At 41.2% G+C, this 21,318-nt stretch overlaps 1 protein-coding gene and 1 long non-coding RNA gene across 2 annotated transcripts in view; one reads left to right on the forward strand and one right to left on the reverse strand.

Annotated features, from left to right (window-relative positions):
• LOC122494641 overlaps positions 1 to 18,541 on the reverse strand; it is a 34,990-nt gene extending 16,449 nt beyond the window's left edge. Inside the window, exon 1 of the long non-coding RNA XR_006300230.1 lies at positions 18,209 to 18,541. This is a non-coding gene — a long non-coding RNA (uncharacterized LOC122494641). The remainder of the gene's footprint in view (positions 1 to 18,208) is intronic.
• LOC122494639 (histone-lysine N-methyltransferase SMYD3) lies at positions 9,720 to 11,240 on the forward strand. The gene has a single exon (XM_043599971.1). The coding sequence runs from the start codon at positions 9,760 to 9,762 to the stop codon at positions 11,044 to 11,046; it is 1,287 nt and encodes a 428-aa protein (XP_043455906.1). The 5' UTR covers positions 9,720 to 9,759; the 3' UTR covers positions 11,047 to 11,240.
• Positions 18,542 to 21,318: the final 2,777 nt, after the last annotated feature.

Here is a 21,318-nt window from a genome sequence, read left to right on the forward strand (position 1 = left end):
TCTGCAAAATGTCTGGGAAATATCCACTCACCCTTCTCACAGTTTCAATTAAGATATCTCCACACAAATGATCATCAAAAAAAGATGGTCACAGAAGTTCATTAAACTAAGACGGTTAACGCCTCAGCCCAGGGATTGGGGATTGCCACTTTAAAGAAGACAACGGCACACTTATTGTATTAAGATTCAGGCCCTGCCAGACAAAGAAAGAAAAAGATAATTACGAGAATGTGTATATCAGAGTTCTACATCTGAGATCTGAAGACAATCATATTCCATTACATATAGACTCGCAGATGCATCCACACACTAAAGTGTTCATCTGAGGCCACAGATTAAGTACCAAAGAGGGAATGCATGTAGGAAAACATAAGACCATAGGGAAATAACCCCAAATCTCATAAATCTCACTGCCTTATACGACAACTATTTTGAAATTTGAAGAGGACTGTGTGAGGTGACAGAGTATGGTGATTATATATCTTAAAAATGTGTCAGATCTGCCTGCATGCTTTCTCTGCTAACCCTGTGCTCTCCACTTTGTTTTTCTTAGTATCCCTTAATAGTACTTTCACTGTTCTGTCTCTGTTTCAGTGTTTGCTTCTAGGAGGACCTACTCTCACCCCCCATCGAATGCACACAGTGCGGTTCCTATACACACAGGTAACAAACTAGCAGAAATTGCAGTGATGTAGGATAGTAGCAAGATCTCCCTTTTTGCAGAGGAGCCCAAGAGAGTTTTCTGGGGTGATGGTAACTTCCTATATCTAGATGCATGGGGTGCTTGTGCTCATTTATTTTAGAAATATTCACTGACTCCTGGTGCTTGGGGTCAGATAGACAGGTACCTGACCCTAGCATATGGCTGATTTCTAATGGTGGGTAAGGATCAGGGACCAGCAGTGACTGTGGGAGATGAGTGAGGAGGCCACACATGGAGTCAGATCCTCCCTCAGGATGCCATGTCTCACGGACAGCAACCTTGTGCAGGAGGTCTCTGAGGATCACATATTTCTTGATCAGTCCTGAGAATGCATAATCCTACTCCAGATTTCTCACTGAGGGATGGACAGGGCAGAGGCCAGCAGCTGGAGGACACCCTGATCATGGCTGGAGTGGAACTGTGGGCCTGGGAGATTGAGTCAGAGAAAGGGAAAGGCAGAAGATAGTGGCAAGGATTTTGAGAGATAAAGGGAAGAGGAGAGAAGGCAATGTTTTCTACTGACTTCACCCACATTTCTGTGTGAACAAAAGGAGATTCTTGTCTCGCAGGGAAGGGAAGAGGGCCGGAAAAAAGACAGGGTGACATTCTCAGCTCAAGTGCTCAGGATATCTGCCTTGCTCTTGAATACATATCATAGGAAGCCTGTGCATTCTGTCATAAGTGGAACTGCAGCTCATACCATTTAGTGAAAATTAAAGCGATGATGAAGACCTCATCATTAAAGTATTGCAACGAGAGTATGTGAACATACAGAGAGATACAATAGAAGCAAAAGTCCAAGGGTAAACCAACTGCAAAACTTATGGGAATATAGACTATCGGAAAAGGAGATACCCCAATGCCAGCTTTCAGACACCTGGACAATATGTGAAAACGTGGAAAAAAAAGTAGTCCTTACTTCAAAAGCAACATTAGCATTAGACACAAAGGGATCATGATGGAAGGTTTAGGGAGAAACCATATGATTTCATGGTGCTGTACCCATGGTCCTGTACCCTCAATCTCATCAAAGTATACCCTTTAACTTGAGGTTTGTTATATGTAATTATACCTCATTAAAGAGAGTTTCAAAACATAAAATAATAGAAGCAAATGTGGGAAAGTTCCTTTCCAATCCTGAAGTGCATGTGTGATATGAGTCTGTCTTCCCATGTCTCAAAAATCCAAAATAAGAAGACATTTAAAAAATTAATAATAGCAAGTAAGAGGACCCTGAGCTCACCCTGTCCCATGTTTTCAACTGCATAACATCCACATCCAAGTCCATGAACCAAAGAGCGATCCAAAGACTGGCAGAACAAACTCCACACCGAAGTAGAGAGAAGCTGCATCAGAAAGGTTAGGAATGTCAGAAAGGTGGAGGCTGTCTGCCTGCAGAAGGGGCAGAAAAAGTGAGCCCCACACCAGGGAGGTCATACAGGGAAGACTAATCTCCATAACATTGGGCATTAGAACTTAGAGGGGCTGAATGCCTTTGTGTTCAGATACAGGAGCTTTGGAGGTCAGCTGACCCAGCACTGGGAGATCCAGGAGGATTAGTGATAGCCAGATCCCTGCGTGTGTAGAGAGGCAATGTAAATATGCCATTTTACACAATGCCAAGGGAACAGGAGACAGATGTATTCATGCTGATTCCTGAGTGTGTTGGAGGACTTCTCCAACAACGAGGGAGCTCACAGGCACCATTATTCTCCCCCAGCCTCCCAGAATAAGCATAGAAGCACCCACAAGAGGGTGAGGCTGCACAGACACTTTCTAACTAACCCATTAGCAGTGCTCCAGTCCCAAGGGTTCACTAGGGGACTCACCAAACCAAACCTGCTGGTCTCAGGCCAAACATTTTTCAAACCACAAGGGCACCCTGTCTGACAAGCTGCATGCATAGCTGCCACAACATGCTGTGCACATCTGCACCTCACCCAGCTGTACATATCCAGGCACCCTCATCTGTCTCACTAAGCCACATGTCCCCAGGCACAGACATGCTCTGTGCATATCCTCAAGCCCCTAGCTTCCACCGCTGGTCCACAGCCCCCAGCCACCAAAGAACATCGGGAAATCTGGCATAGGACTTGTAGCCCTGTGAAATTTTGCTAACACTCCTGCCCTGTGCCCAAGTTATCCAGCGGGCATACCACCCCACAGCTGGCCTGCCTGGGTCCCACTAACACCACTGAGACAAAGCACAGCCCACAACAGCATGCAATCAGTGCAGACACCTGCACTAAAAGGAAAAGTAACCCAGACACAGCAGCAGGCTGTGAACAGTACCCATACGATAGCCTCCTGAAGGTCCAGGTCCTCTAAACGGAGACATGCACTGCTGAGTTCTCCAGGACCTCTTCTTCATAACGTTATTAGTTTCAAGAGCAGAAGGTACAGCTGACTTTCTTAACACAGAGAAACAGAGACAGAGAGACAGACAAAATGGACACACAGAGATGTTTATCCACAATGAAAGACCTAGTGAAAGTCACAGCCAGAGATCTAAGCCAAAGAGATGTAGGTAACATACCTGATACAGATTTGAAAGCAATGATCATAAGGATACTCATTAGAGTTGTAAAATGAGTAGAAGAGTGAGACCCCTGACTAGAGATAAGAAATAGTACAGTAGACATTGAGGACACAATAAAGGAGAGACACACTTGCTGGAACTAACAAAGGGACGGAAGAAGCAGAGGAGCAAACCAGTGACCTCGAAGACTGAGTGATGGAAATGAATCACATTGAACCAAAGAGAGAGAACAGAATTCTGCAACGTGAGATGAGACTAAGGGAACTCAGTGACTGCAGCAAAGATAACAATATTGATATTGTAGGAGTCGCAGAAGAAAGAGAACAGGGGGCAGAAAATTTATTTGTGGAAACAATAGCTGAAAAATGCCCTAATTGGGGGAGGAAACAAACGTCCACATCCGGGAGGCTAGAGAATTCACATCGAAATGAACAAAATCAGGCCAACATCCAGACATATTGTAAGCAAACTTGCAAATTACAGTGACAATAAAGAAAAACTCTTAAATGCAGCAACACAAAGAGACCTTCACTTAGAAGGGAAGACCCATAAGGCTAGCTACCAGATTTCTGAACAGATACTTGGCAAGCGAGAAGCAAGTGACATCACATATTCAAAGTGCTGAATGGAAAAATCAGCAGCCAAGAATACTCTATCCAACAAGTCTATCATTCAGAATGGAAGGAGACACAGACTTTCCCAAACAAAAACTAAAGGTGTTTGTACCACTAAACCAGTCCTGCAAGAAATATGAAGAGGGACTCTTTGAGTGGAAAGGAGAGACCAAAAGTGACACTATAGATGTAAAAGACACAAATCAAGTAAAACATGAATATTTTTGTAAAAAATAGTTAAGGAACTCACAGATATGGATTTGAAATATAATAACATCTACCAAAAACCTAGGGAGGAGAAAATAATGGGTTCCAAGGTAAATGACCATCAGCTTAATACAAATTGCTAAACACAGAGGAGGTTATATAAATAACCCAGCAGTAACCATATATCAGAAACCAGTCACAAATATGCTAAGAATAAAGATAAATAAATTAAAATACTTCACTAAAGAAAATAAGCAAAACATGAAAGACAGACAAGAAAGGATCGGAGAAAATCATTAGAAACCACAAGAAAACAGGTAATATAATGGCAATACATACATACATAGCAATCATTTCTTTGAAGGTAAATGGAATGAACGCTCCAATCTAGAGACATAGGGTGTAAGAACGGATGAAAAAAAAAAAACTAGAGTAGAAATACTTGTATCAGAAAGAATACACTTAAAACAAAGTACATAACAAGAGACAGAGGAGGACGTTATATAACAGTAAAGGGTACAGTCCAAAAGGAGATATAACAACTGTAAATATATCCCACAATTAAGTGGGATTTATTCCCAAGCTGCAAGGGTGGTTCAGTATTTGCAAATCAATCAATGTGATACAATATATCAACAGGAGAAAGGATAAGAACCATATGATCGGGGCACCTGGGTGGCTCAATCCTTTAGCAGTCCGACATCAGCTCAGGACATGACCCCATGCTTCGTGATTTCAAGCCCCACATCAGGACTCTGTGCTGAAAGCTCAGAGCCAAGAGCCTCCATCGAACTCTGTGTCTCCCACTCTCTTTCTGCCCCTTCCCTGCTCACACTCTGTCTCTCTCAAAATTAATAAACGTTAAAAGAAAAGAACCATACGGTCATTTCAATACATGAAGAAAAAGCATTTGACATACTACAACACCCATTCATGATTATAACCCTCTAAAGTAGGTTTACAGGGAACATACATCAATGCAATAAATGTTTTCTATGAAAACCCTGCAGCTATAATCAACCTTAATGGAGAAAATCTGAGAGCTTTTCCTATAAGGTCAGGGAAAACACAAGGATGTTTACTCTTACCACTTTTAATAAACATAGCACTGGAAGTCCAAGCTACAGCCAGCAGAAAAATCAAACAAAATGAAACAAAACAAAACGAAACGAAACAAAACAATGTAAAGTAAATTAAAGTAAAGTAAAGTAAAAGAAAAGAAAAGAAAAGAAAAGAAAAGAAAAGAAAAGAAAAGAAAAGAAAAGAAAAAACTAATCCAAATCTGGAAGAAGTGAATCTTTCACACTTTGCAGATTACATGACACTATATATAGAAAACCCTAAAGAGTCCACCCAATAACTGCTAGAAGTGATAAATGAATACAGCAATGTCACCGGATACAAAATCATTGTACAGAAATCTGTTGCATTTCTAGACAATAACGAAGCAGTAGAGAGAGAAATTAAGAAAACAGTCCCATTTACAGTTGTACACCAAATAATAAGGTATCTATGAATAAATCTATCCAAGCTGGTGAGCGACCTATACTCTGAAAAGTATAAAACAGTGATGAAAGAAATACAAGATGACACAAAAAATGGAAGGATATTCCATACTCATGGATCGGAAGTACAAATTTCATGGAAATGTCTATACTTCCCAAAGCAACTGACACAATTAATGCAATCGCCATCAAAATAGCAACAACATTTTTCATAGAACTAGAACAGTCCTAAAATTTGTACAGAACCACAAAAGACCCAAATCTTCAGAGTAAACAACCTTTATGTGAAGTGATAATTATGGATGGAACTATGCCTCTGGATCTTCTGCTCCAAAACAAACACAGTAGTCAGCCTAAGCATTTGAACAAACGTTAGACATATCCCAACCAAGGATCATTCTACAAAATACATTCTACAAATGTACCCTGAAAACTTTGCAGATTATGAAAAATATGGAAAAATCTAAAAATCGCCATGGCCAAGTGAAGCCGAAGGAGACAGGATGACTGTCATGTGCCAGCTGGGATGAGTCTGGGACAGAAGAGGTTAAAACTGAAGCAATCTGAATACAAATATAAAGTTAGTTAATACTACCATATCTCTTTGGGATATTGATTGTGATCATGTATCAACTTAGAGGACATCAATAGTCAGAAAACACTCTGATGTATGTGGAGACTCAATAATATCTTCCCAATTTTTCTGGTAACTAGAAACCCACCACGATTGAAAAGATTATTAGTAATCATGGTTTTATGTTTTCAACACCTAATATTATATGACTAGTTCTAGTATTAGTTACTAGTGATGGCCATGTACCTATTCTTGTTGTTCTTACTATTGTGTAATTTAAATAATAGCATTCATGGTACAGAAAACTCAATGCACGATATACACTTCATAGAAACATCCACTTTACATATTTTAAGATAATAACGTATGTATACACTACTGTATTATGTGGTATGTAAATTAAGTGTTTTTCGGACCTTAAATGAACATGTCATTAAATGGCTTTCCATAAAGGCGGTTATCCTAGATAATGAATGATACTCAGATTTTACAGGATGTACTTCACATCATGCCTGAACAGTGTCCAAAAAAGAAAACATATGTACACATGGCCAGATGGATCATTGTGACTGGCTCACTTATTGTAAAGAATCCTTGCTTTAATATTTTCATGCATATTTTTAGCAGGAATACAAGAGAATGAAATATTTCCAAATCAAAGATATGTTCAAAGGCTGGGAGAATGATAGGGTGTTCAAGGGGTTTCAGAAGGAAAAGATGTGACCATGAAGTGGCAGTCACAGGCAAGCAGGTTTCTCTCGTCCACTTTGACAGGTTTTCATGAGGGGATGTCCATCACAGCATGTGATCTGCAAAAGGGTAAGACCCAGAAGTACCAGAGGGAAAGACACGCTTTAGGAAGAGGTGACTTGGAAAGGGTGCTTCTGTGCCTAAGTGATGGCTCAGAAACCTGGCTGGGTGTCCCTGGGTCAAAGATTTCAGGAGGCCAGCAGTAACCTAGACTCACAAAGATCGTAGTAACATACATCAATGTAATTTAGAGTCACAAAAATCTTAGAGCCACAGAGTTGATCTTCATCTATGATTAGGAGATGGTCAGTTTTACAGGATATGATCATTGGGCCGGCAGTAGATGGCTAAAATATTATTTAGGGTTATGTTTTTAATAAAAAAATTGATGTGCAAAAATATGGGTTTGGAATGTAAAGAAAACTCACAGGACCATCATGGAGTTACTTACGTTAAGGCCTCATGTCACTAACCCTAAATTCATTCCTATAGGAATGTAACCTTTAACCAGTCAGCAATGAAATTCCCAGTCAGTGCTGGAAATTTAACTGATGGACCCTTGCCATTCCCTCAGGGAGGAAATCTCGCCTAAATAAGGTATTCCATGCCACTAAATTTGTTTTAAGTTTATTTATTTTGAGAAAGAGAGAGAGAAAGAGAGCACATGCAAGGGAGGGGCAGGAATAGAGGGAGAGAGAGAAGCCCATGACCACGAGGTCATGATCTGAGCCAGGATCAAGACTCAGACACTTAACCAAGTGATCCAGACCCCAAGAATGTGGAGTTTCAAAGGTTAGTAGGCTTGGCTGGGATACAGCCCTGAGGGCACTGGCCTAATCCTTGAGAGAAGGCAGCAAACTACTTACAGGCAGATGGTATGGAAACAGTGACCTGTACATCACCTGGTGCACACAGTGGGGCAATTATACACTCATCATGGGGAGCATTCCTGAGAGGCAGTGTTCACAACAAGGCGACAAAGGAGCTAGGACAGAGGAGGTGTGTGGGACCATTTTCCTCCTCTTCCCCACAGCATAGACACAGAGCCATCTGCTGGAAACAATGTCATCCCCACACTGGCTGCCTAAGATGCTAACACCAACCCCACATTCCTGTGCTCTGGTGAGACTGGCCTTCTAGGTCAATCAGGCTTGCCTCAGTCCCAATGGAGGTGTCCCCTTCCCCAGGAGACCAGCGGAAGCCCATGACCACACCACCTCTCTTGACCAGACAGTTCTGCAGAGCTTCACTTCGAGTGGCAATCATTTCAAGTCTCATTTAAGAAGCAGATCAGAGCTGACCTAGATAAAACTCAGAACATTCTGGCCAAGGACCATACATTGTCCATGCAACTGGCCTGAAGGAGAGTGCAGCCAGAACACAAAACAGTGTATACAACACACACTACAGACACTCCCTGATGTGTCAGCCCCTGGACATTAGATGACCTCCTCTTCATAAAGCCATTCATCTCACAGGCAGGTAACATAATGAGCTTTTGTAACACAGAGAAGGCAAATACTCAGCCAAAATTCCAAGACAAGAGGAATGCATCCCAAATGAAAGAACAAGATAAGGTCATGGACAGAGAAATGGAAGGAACACTTTCAAACTCATTCTATGAGGCCAGCTTGGCCTTGAGTCCAAACTGGACAAAGACTCCACCAGAAAGGAAAACTACAGACCAATTTCCCGGATGAACCTGGATGCAAAAATTCTCAACAAAAAGTAGCAAAGCGGATCCAACAATACATACAAATAATTTTTCACCACAATGAATTGGATTATTCCTGGGATGCAATTCAATATCTGCAAATCAACTGATGTGATACATCACATTGATAAAAGGATAACAACCATATGATCCTCTCAATAGATGCAGAAAGAGCATTTGACACAATGCAGCATCCTTTCTTGATGAAAAAAAGCACTCATGAAAGGAAGGATAGAAAGATCTTGTCTGAATACCAGTATGTCCAGATACGAAAGTCCCACAGCTAATATCATCTTCAATGAGGAAAAACTGAGAGCTTTCCCCCTAAGGTCAGGAACACGACTGGAATGTCCACTCTCACCACTGTTATTCCACAAACTGTTGGAAGTCCTAACCTCAGCAAGCAGACAACAAAAAGAAATACGAGGCGTCCAAACTGGCAAGGAGGGTCAAACTTTCCCTCTTCGCAGACATGATACTTTCCAAGGAAATCCCAAAGACTCCATGGAAAAACTGTTAGGACTGATACTGGAATTCAGGAAAGTCTCAGGATATAAAATCAATATACAGAAGTTGACTGCATTTCTATATACCAATAATGAGTCAGCAGAGAGAAATCAAGGATTGATGTACTTTACAATTGCACTGAAAACCATCAAACACCCAGGGGTAAACATAACCAAAGAGGTAAAAGATCAGTACACTTAAAACAAAAGAGAGGCGCCTGGGTGGCTCAGTCGGTTAAGTGCCAACTTCGGTTCAGGACATGATCCCGCATTTGTGGGTCTGAGTCCCGTGATGGGCACTGTGCTGACAGCTCGGAGCCTGGAACCTGCTTCAGAGTCTGTGTCTCCCTCTCTCTCTCTTTCTGCCCCTCCCCTGCTCATGTGCTCTCTCTTTCTCTCTCTCTCTCTCTCAAATATAAACAAAGATTAAAAAAATAAAGGAACAAACCAAACAACATCTATGAAAGAAATGGAAGAAACACAAAGAAATAGAAAAACATTCCATGCTCATGGAAGAGAAGAACAAATATTATTAAAATGTCAATACTACTCAAAGCAATTGACACATTTAATGCAATCCCTATCAAAATAACAACAGCAGGCCAGCTGCGGGAAGCGGAGGACGACTGAGGTGCCGACCTGAGGTGATGGAGCCGCCGAAGGTGGAAAAGTTCAGCTCCGCCAACAGGGGAAATGGGCTGCGCGCCTTGGTGCAGCTGCGCCCCGGAGAGCTGCTCTTCCGCTCGGATCCCTTGGCGTACACGGTGTGCAAGGGGAGTCGTGGCGTCGTCTGCGACCGCTGCCTCCTCGGGAAGGAAAAACTGATGCGATGCTCTCAATGCCGAGTTGCCAAATACTGCAGTGCCAAGTGCCAGAAAAAAGCTTGGCAAGACCACAAGCGGGAATGCAAATGTCTTAAAAGCTGCAAACCCAGGTATCCCCCGGATTCTGTTCGACTTCTTGGCAGAGTTGTTTTCAAACTTATGGAAGAAACACCCTCTGAATCGGAGAAACTTTATTCATTTTATGATCTGGAGTCAAATATTAACAAACTGACCGAAGATAAGAAAGAGGGCCTCAGGCAACTTGTAATGACATTTCAACATTTCATGAGAGAAGAAATACAGGATGCTTCTCAGCTGCCACCTTCCTTTGACATTTTTGAAGCTTTTGCAAAAGTGATCTGCAACTCCTTCACCGTCTGTAATGCGGAGATGCAGGAAGTTGGCGTTGGCCTATATCCGAGTATGTCTTTGCTCAATCACAGCTGTGACCCCAACTGCTCCATCGTGTTCAACGGGCCCCACCTCTTGCTGCGAGCGGTCCGCGACATCGAGGCGGGAGAGGAGCTCACCATCTGCTACCTGGACATGCTGATGACCAGCGAGGAGCGCCGGAAGCAGCTGAGGGACCAGTACTGTTTTGAATGTGACTGTATTCGATGCCAAACCCAAGACAAGGATGCTGACATGCTTACTGGTGATGAGCAAGTATGGAAGGAAGTTCAAGAATCGCTGAAAAAAATTGAGGAACTGAAGGCACATTGGAAGTGGGAGCAGGTTCTGGCCATGTGCCAGGCGATCATCAGCAGCAACTCGGAACGGCTTCCCGATATCAACATCTACCAGCTGAAGGTGCTCGACTGCGCCATGGACGCCTGCATCAACCTGGGTCTGCTGGAGGAGGCCTTGTTCTACGGAATTCGGACCATGGAGCCGTACAGGATCTTCTTCCCAGGAAGCCACCCAGTCAGAGGCGTGCAGGTCATGAAGGTCGGCAAGCTGCAGCTGCACCAGGGCATGTTCCCGCAGGCCATGAAGAACCTGAGGCTGGCTTTTGACATTATGAGAGTGACACATGGCAGAGAGCACAGCCTGATTGAAGACTTGATCCTCCTCTTAGAAGAATGTGACGCCCACATAAGAGCATCCTAAGGGGCGCAGGCAAAGATGGCTCATATCCATATCGAATGCCTGGTGGAGGTCACATGTGCTGCACTGTTTGTGGGCCTCCCCTCTGGGAATGCTAGGCTGTGTTTATGTAGGTAAATAAGCAGGCATACCATGTGCAAACCACAAGAATCATTAGTTGTAGAGAAGCACAACAATAAATACAAAAAAAATTGGTTGAAAAAAAAAAAAATAAAAAAAAAAAAATAACAACAGCATTCCTCACAGAACTAGAACAAACAAACCTAAAATTTGTAGGGAGCCAGAAAAGACCCCAAATTGCCAAAGTCATGTTGAAAAAGAAAACAAAGCTGGAGACATTAAAATCAGGACTTTATGGTGTATTAGAAAACCGCAATCATCAAGACAGTATGGTACGGGCACAAAAACGGACACAGACATCCATGGAACGGAATAGGGAACCCATAAATGGACCCTCAAACATATGGCCGAGTAATCTTTGATAACACTGGAAAGAATATCCAATGGAAACACAAAAGTCTCTTCAGCAAATGGTACTGGGAAAACTGGACAGTGAGAAGATTGGACCTGGACTATGCTCTTAAACCACACACACAGACACACACACACACACACACACACACACACAAACACACACACACCTCAAAATGGATGAAAGATATAAATGTAAGAAAGGGACCATCAAAATCCTAGAGGAGAAAACACGCAATCTACCTCCTTGATCCTGGCCACAACAACTTCTTGCTTGTCATGTCTCCAAAGCAAGGGCAATAAAAACCAAAATGAACTATTAGGACCTCAAGATAAAAAGCTTCTGAACAGCAGAGGACACAATCAGCAAAACTGAAAGGCCACTGAATGAAATGGGAGAAGATTTTTGCAGGTGACATATCAGATAAAGGGTTAGTATCCAAAATCTATAAACAATTATCACACTCAACACCCAAAAACCAAAAAATCCGGTGAAGAAATGGGCAAAAGACGTGAACAGACACTTTAAGAAAGATGACATCCAGATTGGTCACACATGAAAAGATGCTCAATCTCACTTGTCATCACTGAAATACAAATCAAAACCACAATGAGATATCCCCACACACCTATCAGAATGGCTAAAATTAACATCTCCGAAAAAGACAGATGTTAGCAAGGATGCAGAGAAAGGGAACGCTTTTGAAATGCTGGTGGGCATGCAAAGTGGTGTAGCCACTCTGGAAATAGTATGGAGATTTGTCAGAAAAACTAAAAATAGAACTACACTAGACCCCAGCAATTGCACTACTACGTATTTATCCAAAGGATACACTAACGCTGAGTTGAAGTGGCACATGCACTGCAATGTTTATAGCAACATTATCAACAATAGCTAAATTATGCAAATAGCCCAAATGACCATTGAGAGATGAATGGATAAAGAAGATGTGGTATATTCATACAATGGAATATTACTCAGCGGTCAAAAAGAATGAAATCTTGCTATTTGAAACAACATGGATGGAAACGGACTTGATTATGCTAAGCAAAATATGTCAGAGAAAGACACACATCATATGATTTCTCTCATCTGTGGAATTTAATACAACTGATGAACGTAGTGAAAGGAAAGCAAAAATAAGATACAAACAGAGAGGGAGTCAAACGATAAGAGACTCTTAAATACAGAGAAGAAACTCAGGGTTCCAGGAGGGTTACTGAATAGGGTTATGGGCTAAATGGGTGATGGGCATTACAGGCACACTTGGGATGAGTATTGGGTATATTTTGTACTTGATGGATCACTAAATTCTACTGCTGAAACTGTATTCCACTATAAAGTAACTAACTTGGGCTTAAATAAAAAAAAAGAAATATTAAAAAGAAGTAAAGAAATGTACTACCAGTCAAAAGAAAAGAATATTTAAATCAGGCTCTTAGAGTGGAAATCTAGGACTAAAAGTGTTACAGACAAGAAAGGATCAGAGAAAACATCAAGAAACAATGGCAAAACAACTAGTAGAATGGCACTAAATATATACCTATTAATAATCACTCTAACGTTTTTTTTTTTAAATTTATTTTTTGGGGGATAGAGAGAGACAGAGCATGAATGGGGGAGGGGCAGAGAGAGAGGGAGACACAGAATCGGAAACAAGCTCCAGGCTCTGAGCCATCAGCCCAGAGCCTGACGCGGGGCTTGAACTCACGGACCGCGAGATCGTGACCTGGCTGAAGTCGGACACTTAACCGACTGCGCCACCCGGGCGCCCCAATAATCACTCTAAATGTACATGGACTAAATGCTCCAATCATAAGACATTGGATAGAGGATCAGAATGGACAAAACAAGCAAACAAACAAACAAAAACAACACCTATCTAGATGCTGCCTACAAAGTTTTATTTGGACTTAAGTCACCTTCAGATTTAAAGTGAGGGAACGAAGAAACATTTATTATGCCAATAATGTCAAAAGAAAGATATAAGTAACAATACTTATATCAGGCAAAATAACCTTTAAAACCGAGACTCTATTTTGGTACCCTTTGGGTAAATACCTAATAGTGACATTTCATGAACCCAGTATTTATAGCAGCATTATCAACAGTAACCAAACTATAGAGAAAGCCCAAGTATCCATCAACTGATGAAGGTATAAAGAAGTTGTGGTGTGTGTGTGTGTGTGTATGTATGTATACGCATATATACATATGTACATATGTGTACGTTCATATATACAAACATATGTATATACAAAGAAATATAACTCAACTTCAAGAAGAATGAAATCTTGCCATTTGCAATGATGTGGATGGAGCTAGAATGTATTATGCTAAGTGAAATATGTCAATCAGAGAAAGACAAATATATGATTTCACTCACGTGGAATTGAAGAAACAAAACAGATGAAAACATGGGAAGGGGGCAGGAAACGAGAAGAGTGGTAACAAACCACATGAGTCTCTTAATGTTAGAGAAAAAAACTGAAGGTTAATGGAGGGAAATGGGTCAGCGCTGGGCTAGATGTGGGATGAGTATTAAGGAGAGCACTTGTGATGAGCACTGGGTATTGTATGTAAGGGATGAATCACCAAATTTTACTCCCGAATCCGAGAATGCACTGTATGTCAACTATGACTTAAATTAAAATAAATAAATAAATGAATAAGTAAATAAAAAAATAAAGCTATAACAAGAGATGAAGATGGACGCTATCTCATACTAAAGGGGACAATGAAACAAGAAGATCCAATGATTGTAAATTTTGATGCACCCAACATGCGATCACCAAGTATATAAAATATTTAACAACAACCATAAAGGAACTCATTTTTTATAATATAACGATAGTAGAGGACTTTAACACATCGCTCACATCAATGGACAGAAGCTGTAAACAGAAAATCAACAAGGAAACAATGGCTTTGAATGACACACTGGACCAGATGGGTTTAACAGATATATTTAGAACACTCCATACTAAAATGGCAGAGTACATATTCTTTTCTTTTTTTTTTCTAAATTTTTTTTTCAACATTTATTTATTTTTGGGACAGAGAGAGACAGAGCATGAACGGGGGAGGGGCAGAGAGAGAGGGAGACACAGAATCAGAAACAGGCTCCAGGCTCTGAGCCATCAGCCCAGAGCCTGACGCGGGGCTCGAACTCCCGGACCGCGAGATCGTGACCTGGCTGAAGTTGGACGCTCAACCGACTGCGCCACCCAGGCGCCCCAAAGGCAGACTTTTTAGTAAGAAGAGAGAAAGGACTCCAATAAATAAAATCACAAATAAGAAAGGAGAAATAACAGTCCACACCACAAAAATACAGTTAGAAGTTAATATTATGAACAACTATATGCAACAAATTGGACACTCTGAGAAAAATGGACAAATTCCTAGAAACACACAAACTACCAAAACTGAAACAGGAAGATACATAAAATCTGAAAACAGAAAGAAATCAAATCAGTAATAAAAAAAATCTCCCCCAACACAAGAGTTCTGGGCCAGATGGTTTAACTGATGAATTCTCTCATCCATTTAAGAAAGAGGTAATATGTATTCTCCTCGAATTATTACAAAAAATAAAAAAGAAGGAAAACTTACAGATTCATCTTATGAGGCCATCATTACCCTGATACCAAAACCAGATAAAGCCTCCACTAAAACCAAAAACTGGCGGGGCGCCTGTGTGGCTCGGGCTGTTTACTGTCTAACTCTTAATTTCGGATTAGGACATTATCTTGTGGTGCGTGGGTTCGAGTCCCATGTTGGACCCTGCCATGACAGTGTGGGGCATGGCCAGGATTCTCTCTCTCCCTATCTCTGAGCCCCTCCCTCACTTTTATGTACTCAAAGGAAAGAAATAGACATTTAAAAAATGTTAAAAAATTTTTTAAATAAAACTGCAGCCCAATAGCCTGATGACTATGTATGCAGAAATTCTTATTAAAATACCTTCAAATTAAAGTCAACAATACATTAATAGAATCATTTACCATAATCAAGAGGGATATATCCCTGGGCTGCAAGGGTGGTTCCACATTCACAGATCAATCAACATGATGCACCACAGTAATAGAAGAAAGGATAAGAACAATAGGATGCTTTCAACAGATGCAGGAAAACTATTTGACAAAATGTCACATCCATTCATGATAAAACCCCTCAGCAAAGTACATTGAGAGTCAAACTACCTGCACATAATAAAGGTCATCTAGGAAAAACCCACAGCTCATCTCATCCTCAATGGGGAAAAATTGAAAATTTTTCCTCCAAGGTCAGGGACAAAACAGGGATGACCCTTCTCACCACTGTTATTCCACATAGTACGGGAAACTCTAACCACAGCACTCAGACAACAAAAAGAAATAAGAGGCATCCAAATCGGCAAGGAAGAAGTAGCACTTTCGCTATTTGGAACTGACATGATGTGTTCTATAAAAAACATGAAAGATTCCCTTAAAAATTGCTAGAATTGATATATGAATTTCACAAGTCACAATATACAGAAATCAAGGAACATAGATGTATTGAATTTCTAACACAAATCATAAATTAACACAGAGAGAAAGTAAGGGATCAATCCCATTGACAGGCTCACAAATACCACAAGAAACCAGGATAAACCTAACCAAAGAGGTGAAAGATCTGTACTCTAAAGTCTATGAAACACTGATGAAAGAAATGGAAGAGGACACAAAGAAATGGAATACATTTCATGTTCATGGATGAACAAAATACTGTTAAAAAAGCTACACTCCTCAAAACAATCTACACATGTAATGAAATCCCTATCACACTAACAAAAACATTTGTGACAGAACAAGAACAAATAATCTCAAAATTTGTATGGAATAACAAAAGTCCCCAAACAGCCAAAACAAACTTGAAGAAGAAAAGCAAAGTTGGAGACATCACAATTCCAGACTTTAGGTTATATTACAAAGCTGTACTGATCAGAACAGTATGGTACTGGCAAAACAACAACAACAACAACAACAACAACAACAACAACAACAACAAAACACAGAGGCATAGATCAATAGAATAGAAATGCAGAAATGAACTCACACCTATATGGTCAATTAATTCTCAACAAAGCAGGAAAGAACATCCAATGGAAAAAAAAACATAGTCTTGGGACACAGGGGTGGCTCAGTCAACAAAGCCTGTGATTGTGAATTCAGCTCAGGTTATGATCTCAGGGCAGTGCAGAGCATGCATGGGATTCTCTGTCTCCATTTCTCTCTGCCCCTCTTCTGCATGCTCTCTCTCTCTCTCTCAAAAATAAGTAAATAAACTTAAAAAAAAAGGCTCCTCAACATATGGTTTTGGAAAAACTGGACAGCATCCTGCAAAACAAAACAAAAACAACAATGGACCACTTTCTTACAACATACACAAAAATAAATCCAACATGGACAAAGACCTATATGTGAAACCTGAAACCATAAAAATCCCAGAGGATAACACGGGTAGTATCTTATTTGACATTGCCTGTACAAACGTCTTTGTAGATATATCTCTAGAGGTAAGGGAAACACAAGCAAAAATAATGAGACTTCATAAAAATTAAAACCTTCCGTCACCAAGGAAATAATCAACAAAACTAAAACACCTACAGAATATTTGCAAACGACATCGGATAAAGGGTTAGTGCCCAAAATATATACAGTTATACAGCACCCAAAAAATGAAAAATCTGATTAAAAATGGGCAGAAGACAAAAATGGACATTTCCCGAAGGAAGACATATACCTGGCCAAGAGACAAATGAAAAAATACTCAACAATACTGATCTTCAGGGAAATACAATTCAAAAGTACAATGAGATAACACATCACATCTGTCACAATGATGAAAATCAATGAAGGATGAAACAGCAGGTGTTGCCAAGGATGTGGGGAAAGAATAACCCTCTTGCACTGTGGGTAAGAATGCAAACTGGTGCAGCCAGTCTGGAAAACATTATGGAGATTTCTAAAAAAAAAAAAAAAAAAAAAAAAAAACTGGAAATGGAAGTACCTTACAATCCAGCAATTTCACTACTAGGTATTTCCACAAAGAATACAAAATCTTCAAAGGGATACACGCAACGTGATGTTTACAGCAGCATTTTTTACAAAAGCCAAATTACAGAAACTATCCAAGCATCCATCAACTGATGAACAAATTGAGATGTGGTCTATGGAATGTAATATTATTAGGCCGTAAAAACATGAAATCTTGTCATTTGCCATGAGCTGGATGGAGAAAATGTTACCCTGGATGAAATAAGCCTTTCAGACAAAGACAAATACCAGATGATTTCACTAACACATGGAAATAAAACAAAGCGGGGGGCGGGGGGGGGGGGGAAGACAGTGACAAACAGACTCTTAACTAGGAAACAAACTGAGGGCTTCCAGAGCAAGGTGGGGAATGGGTGAAACAGCTGCTGGGGATTAAGAAGTGCACCTGGGATGAGCACCGGATGACTTGTGGAAGGGTTGCTCTATATTTTACACCTGAAACTAATACTACACTGTATCTTTACTCACTGCAATTTAAATTCAAGATAACGTACCTTAATGACAGGTACCTACCAGGTTTTCTGTAGTTTGCAATCACTTAATTAGGTTGGAAAAATAAACATGAAACTTTTTAAAAGGCATGTATAATGTGGGGGACAGTTTGTGCCCTTACCTCGGTCACTGGTTCTAGCAGGACTCGGAAAGTGGGTCCCAGCTCATTCTTTAAGGAGTTCCCAAGACGAGCATTTCATGTATTCATGTCCTAACGGAATGCAGCTCCCGTTCTTCTGAATTTCTGTCAGGGTTTCTTCCTGGAAACAAGCCTGAATCTGGAACAAACCATCGACTGCATCGATGAGGTGATGTCGTGGGACTCCGCAATCCACGAGACCTTTAGTAAAATATGTCTTGTTCAAATACTGTCCGGGAAGGGGAGGAATGAAACACGGGAACAGCCCAGAAAACGCAAGGGCCTGTGCAGCTCAGCAACCAGCTTGCCCAGGGAAGCCACCCAGAGCCCACTCCTCAGCACTCAGTACAATAAGACAAATTCTCTCTGGCGACTCAGGAGATGCCAAGTTGCTACAAAGCTCCCAAGATCTCCCCTGGGGCGGGCGGCACACCCTGCTGGAAATGCAGCTCTGCTCTCTCTACTGAGGCAGCGGCAGAGGCCCTGAGTACTCTGGGAGCAATCAAAGCCCTTCCTGCTCTCAGGTGCCCTGGGTCAGAAAAGCGGATGGTGCGCCCTCTGCTGGCCATCACTGCCTGGGCAGAGGAACCTGCCTCTCTGGGTCTGTGGTGCTCGAGCTCTCTCTGTTGGCCATCATGGGCATTCTTGCAATGGGGAAGGCCCTGGTTGCTCAGCTGAGACACTGAAGGTGCCTGGGCAACTAAACCTGTTCTCCACAGTGGGAAAGGTTTTAATGACAGGGCCTGGGACACAAAGAAATCTTTTCCTTCTCCTTTCTTGTGAGTGAAGAATGAAACCGAATTTATTAACGTAATGACATCATTTGTAATATTTAAACAATGTTCACAGAAAAATAGACCGCCAAGTTACACTTACTGAGCAAGTGGTAATTGTGTTTACCACCAAAATACTTAGGTTAGATAAAGATGGACAACTTTGAGAGAGATTCCGGCGTCAGCTATGGAATGAATGAGTCCTAGGGATACAAGGGACAGCCAATGTAATGGAGTCAATCCTGTAATAATACTGTTGCATGCTTTCACAGGATAGCTACACTTGTGCTTAAGTACAATATAATTTATAGACATATGGAATGACTACAATGTATGACTAAAACTCATACAACAAATGTGTGAACAATATTTCAATTAAAAATAGACATCCTTTACACTATTTTTAATTTCTCCTTCTTTGCCAATAAACTATCATTCCTGGGGCGCTTGGGTGGCTTAGTCGGTTAAGCGTCCGACTTTGATGCAAGTCGTGATCTTGCAGCCCATGAGTTTGAGCCCCGCGTCAGGCTCTGTCCTGAGAGCTCAGAGCCTCGAGCCTGCCTCAGATTCGGTATCTCCCACTCTCTCCCCCCTCCCCAGCTCGGGCTCTCTCAAAAAAAGAAAAAAGAAACATTAAAAATGAAAAATAATTCCTAATTTGGAACCTGTGAAATTCCATTTATACCAGATTCTCTAACATCACCATCTTGATGTGGAGGGCTTATCTGAAAAGTCACTAATAATATCTTTGATGACACATATGTGACAAGGTCAGAATGAAACTTAGAGGGAGCTATGAATCAGTTGTGAATTTACAGTATGTATCCTTGGCTAATATTTCCAATGAAATGTGCTTTAGGGACACGGATGGATGAAATAATGTCCACCAGTCATATAGGTAAATATCCTGTAGGACCATTATGCCTTCAATTACTAATTGCCATCTCTTCAGCATTAAAAGAAAGCTGGGACAAGTAAATGTCTTTGAATTTGATGTAAGAGAAGACTAGAGTGTTTTAAAGTGTTCACCTACCTTCTGGAATCCTCAGATTAGTTGTGGACAGGAGGATAGCAACCCCCGATTGGGATGCACACCGCTAGTCCCAGAGGAAGGATATGGACCTTATTGTCAATTTTTTTAATCAATATCAGCAGTCCACCTCTGCCAGGTACAGACTTCAGGACCTGGGGACAACATGATGCCTGATGCCTGGGTTCAGAACTTGAGGAAGGCCAGCTGGTGGGGGAGAGGGGAAATCCAACAGGGCCTGGGGCAGTGAGAGAGATGGCCCCAGGACACCTCCCCACAGGGCAGACTTGGAGTATACCTGCCAAAGAGCAGCACAATCTCCCTCAAGACATCCCTCTCCATGACAGAACATGAGGCTGAGCCTCACAATTCCAGAAGAAATGAGGGATACCCATCTGTTCAATTCCAATGGCTTCTGAAGAGCTTGGACCCAGGGATGTTGGAGTCTTGGGGTCATGGAACTCTGATGCCCATGATACAAGCCCTTTCTGCCCCAGCACTCAGAGCCACCTCATACATCCCCTCTCCCCTGACGCATCTAACGCCATCCACATACCTTGAGCAGGTGTCTACCTTCCTCTTTGTACTTCCTCTTTGTCACTGTTTCTCTCTAACCACATCTCTCTCTGTTTCTTCCTTTCACTCTTTAGGGAGTGGTGTAACATACAGTGCTAACCTTTATTCTTATACATGTGAATATCCAATTTTCCCAGCACCTGTTATTCAAGAGACTATTCTTCTCCACTGTGTATTTTTGACTCCCTTGTCAAATACTAGTTGACTGTGCATGCATGGGTTTAGATTGGGCTCTCAATTTCTGTTCCATTGTCTTGTGTGTGTGCTTATGCAAGTGACATAACTGACTTCTTTGTGTTAGAATGAAGCTTGAAATCAAGAAGTGTGATGCCTCCTATTTTGTCCTTTCTTGCATTGGCTACTTAAGGTCTTTTTGTGGTTCCAAACACATTTGAGGATATGTGTTTCTAATTGCATAAAAATTGCATCAGAGTCTTGATAGAGATAGAACTGAATCTCTAGAGGGCTTTGAGTAGTATGGACATTGTATCTGTATTAATTCCTCCTACAGATGGACATGGGGTGGCTTTTCACTGACTTGTGTGTTCTGTTTCTTCCATGCAAATTGAATTTCTTCCATTTCTTCACACAGGTTTTGTAGTTTTCTATAGAGATCTTTCACCTCCTTGGCTAAATTTATTCCAATAAATTTTATTGTTTTTGATGCTATTTTAAACGTATGGCCAACTAATATTTGACAAAGCAGGAAAGAA

This window comes from Prionailurus bengalensis, chromosome E2 (assembly GCF_016509475.1).
Source record: "Prionailurus bengalensis isolate Pbe53 chromosome E2, Fcat_Pben_1.1_paternal_pri, whole genome shotgun sequence".
In the NCBI taxonomy this organism is placed as follows: Eukaryota; Metazoa; Chordata; class Mammalia; order Carnivora; family Felidae; genus Prionailurus; species Prionailurus bengalensis.

Coding starts and splice junctions, on each gene's coding strand:
- LOC122494639 (XM_043599971.1), top strand. CDS start 9,760: ATGGAGCCGCCGAAGGTGGAAAAGTTCAGCTCCGCCAACAGGGGAAAT.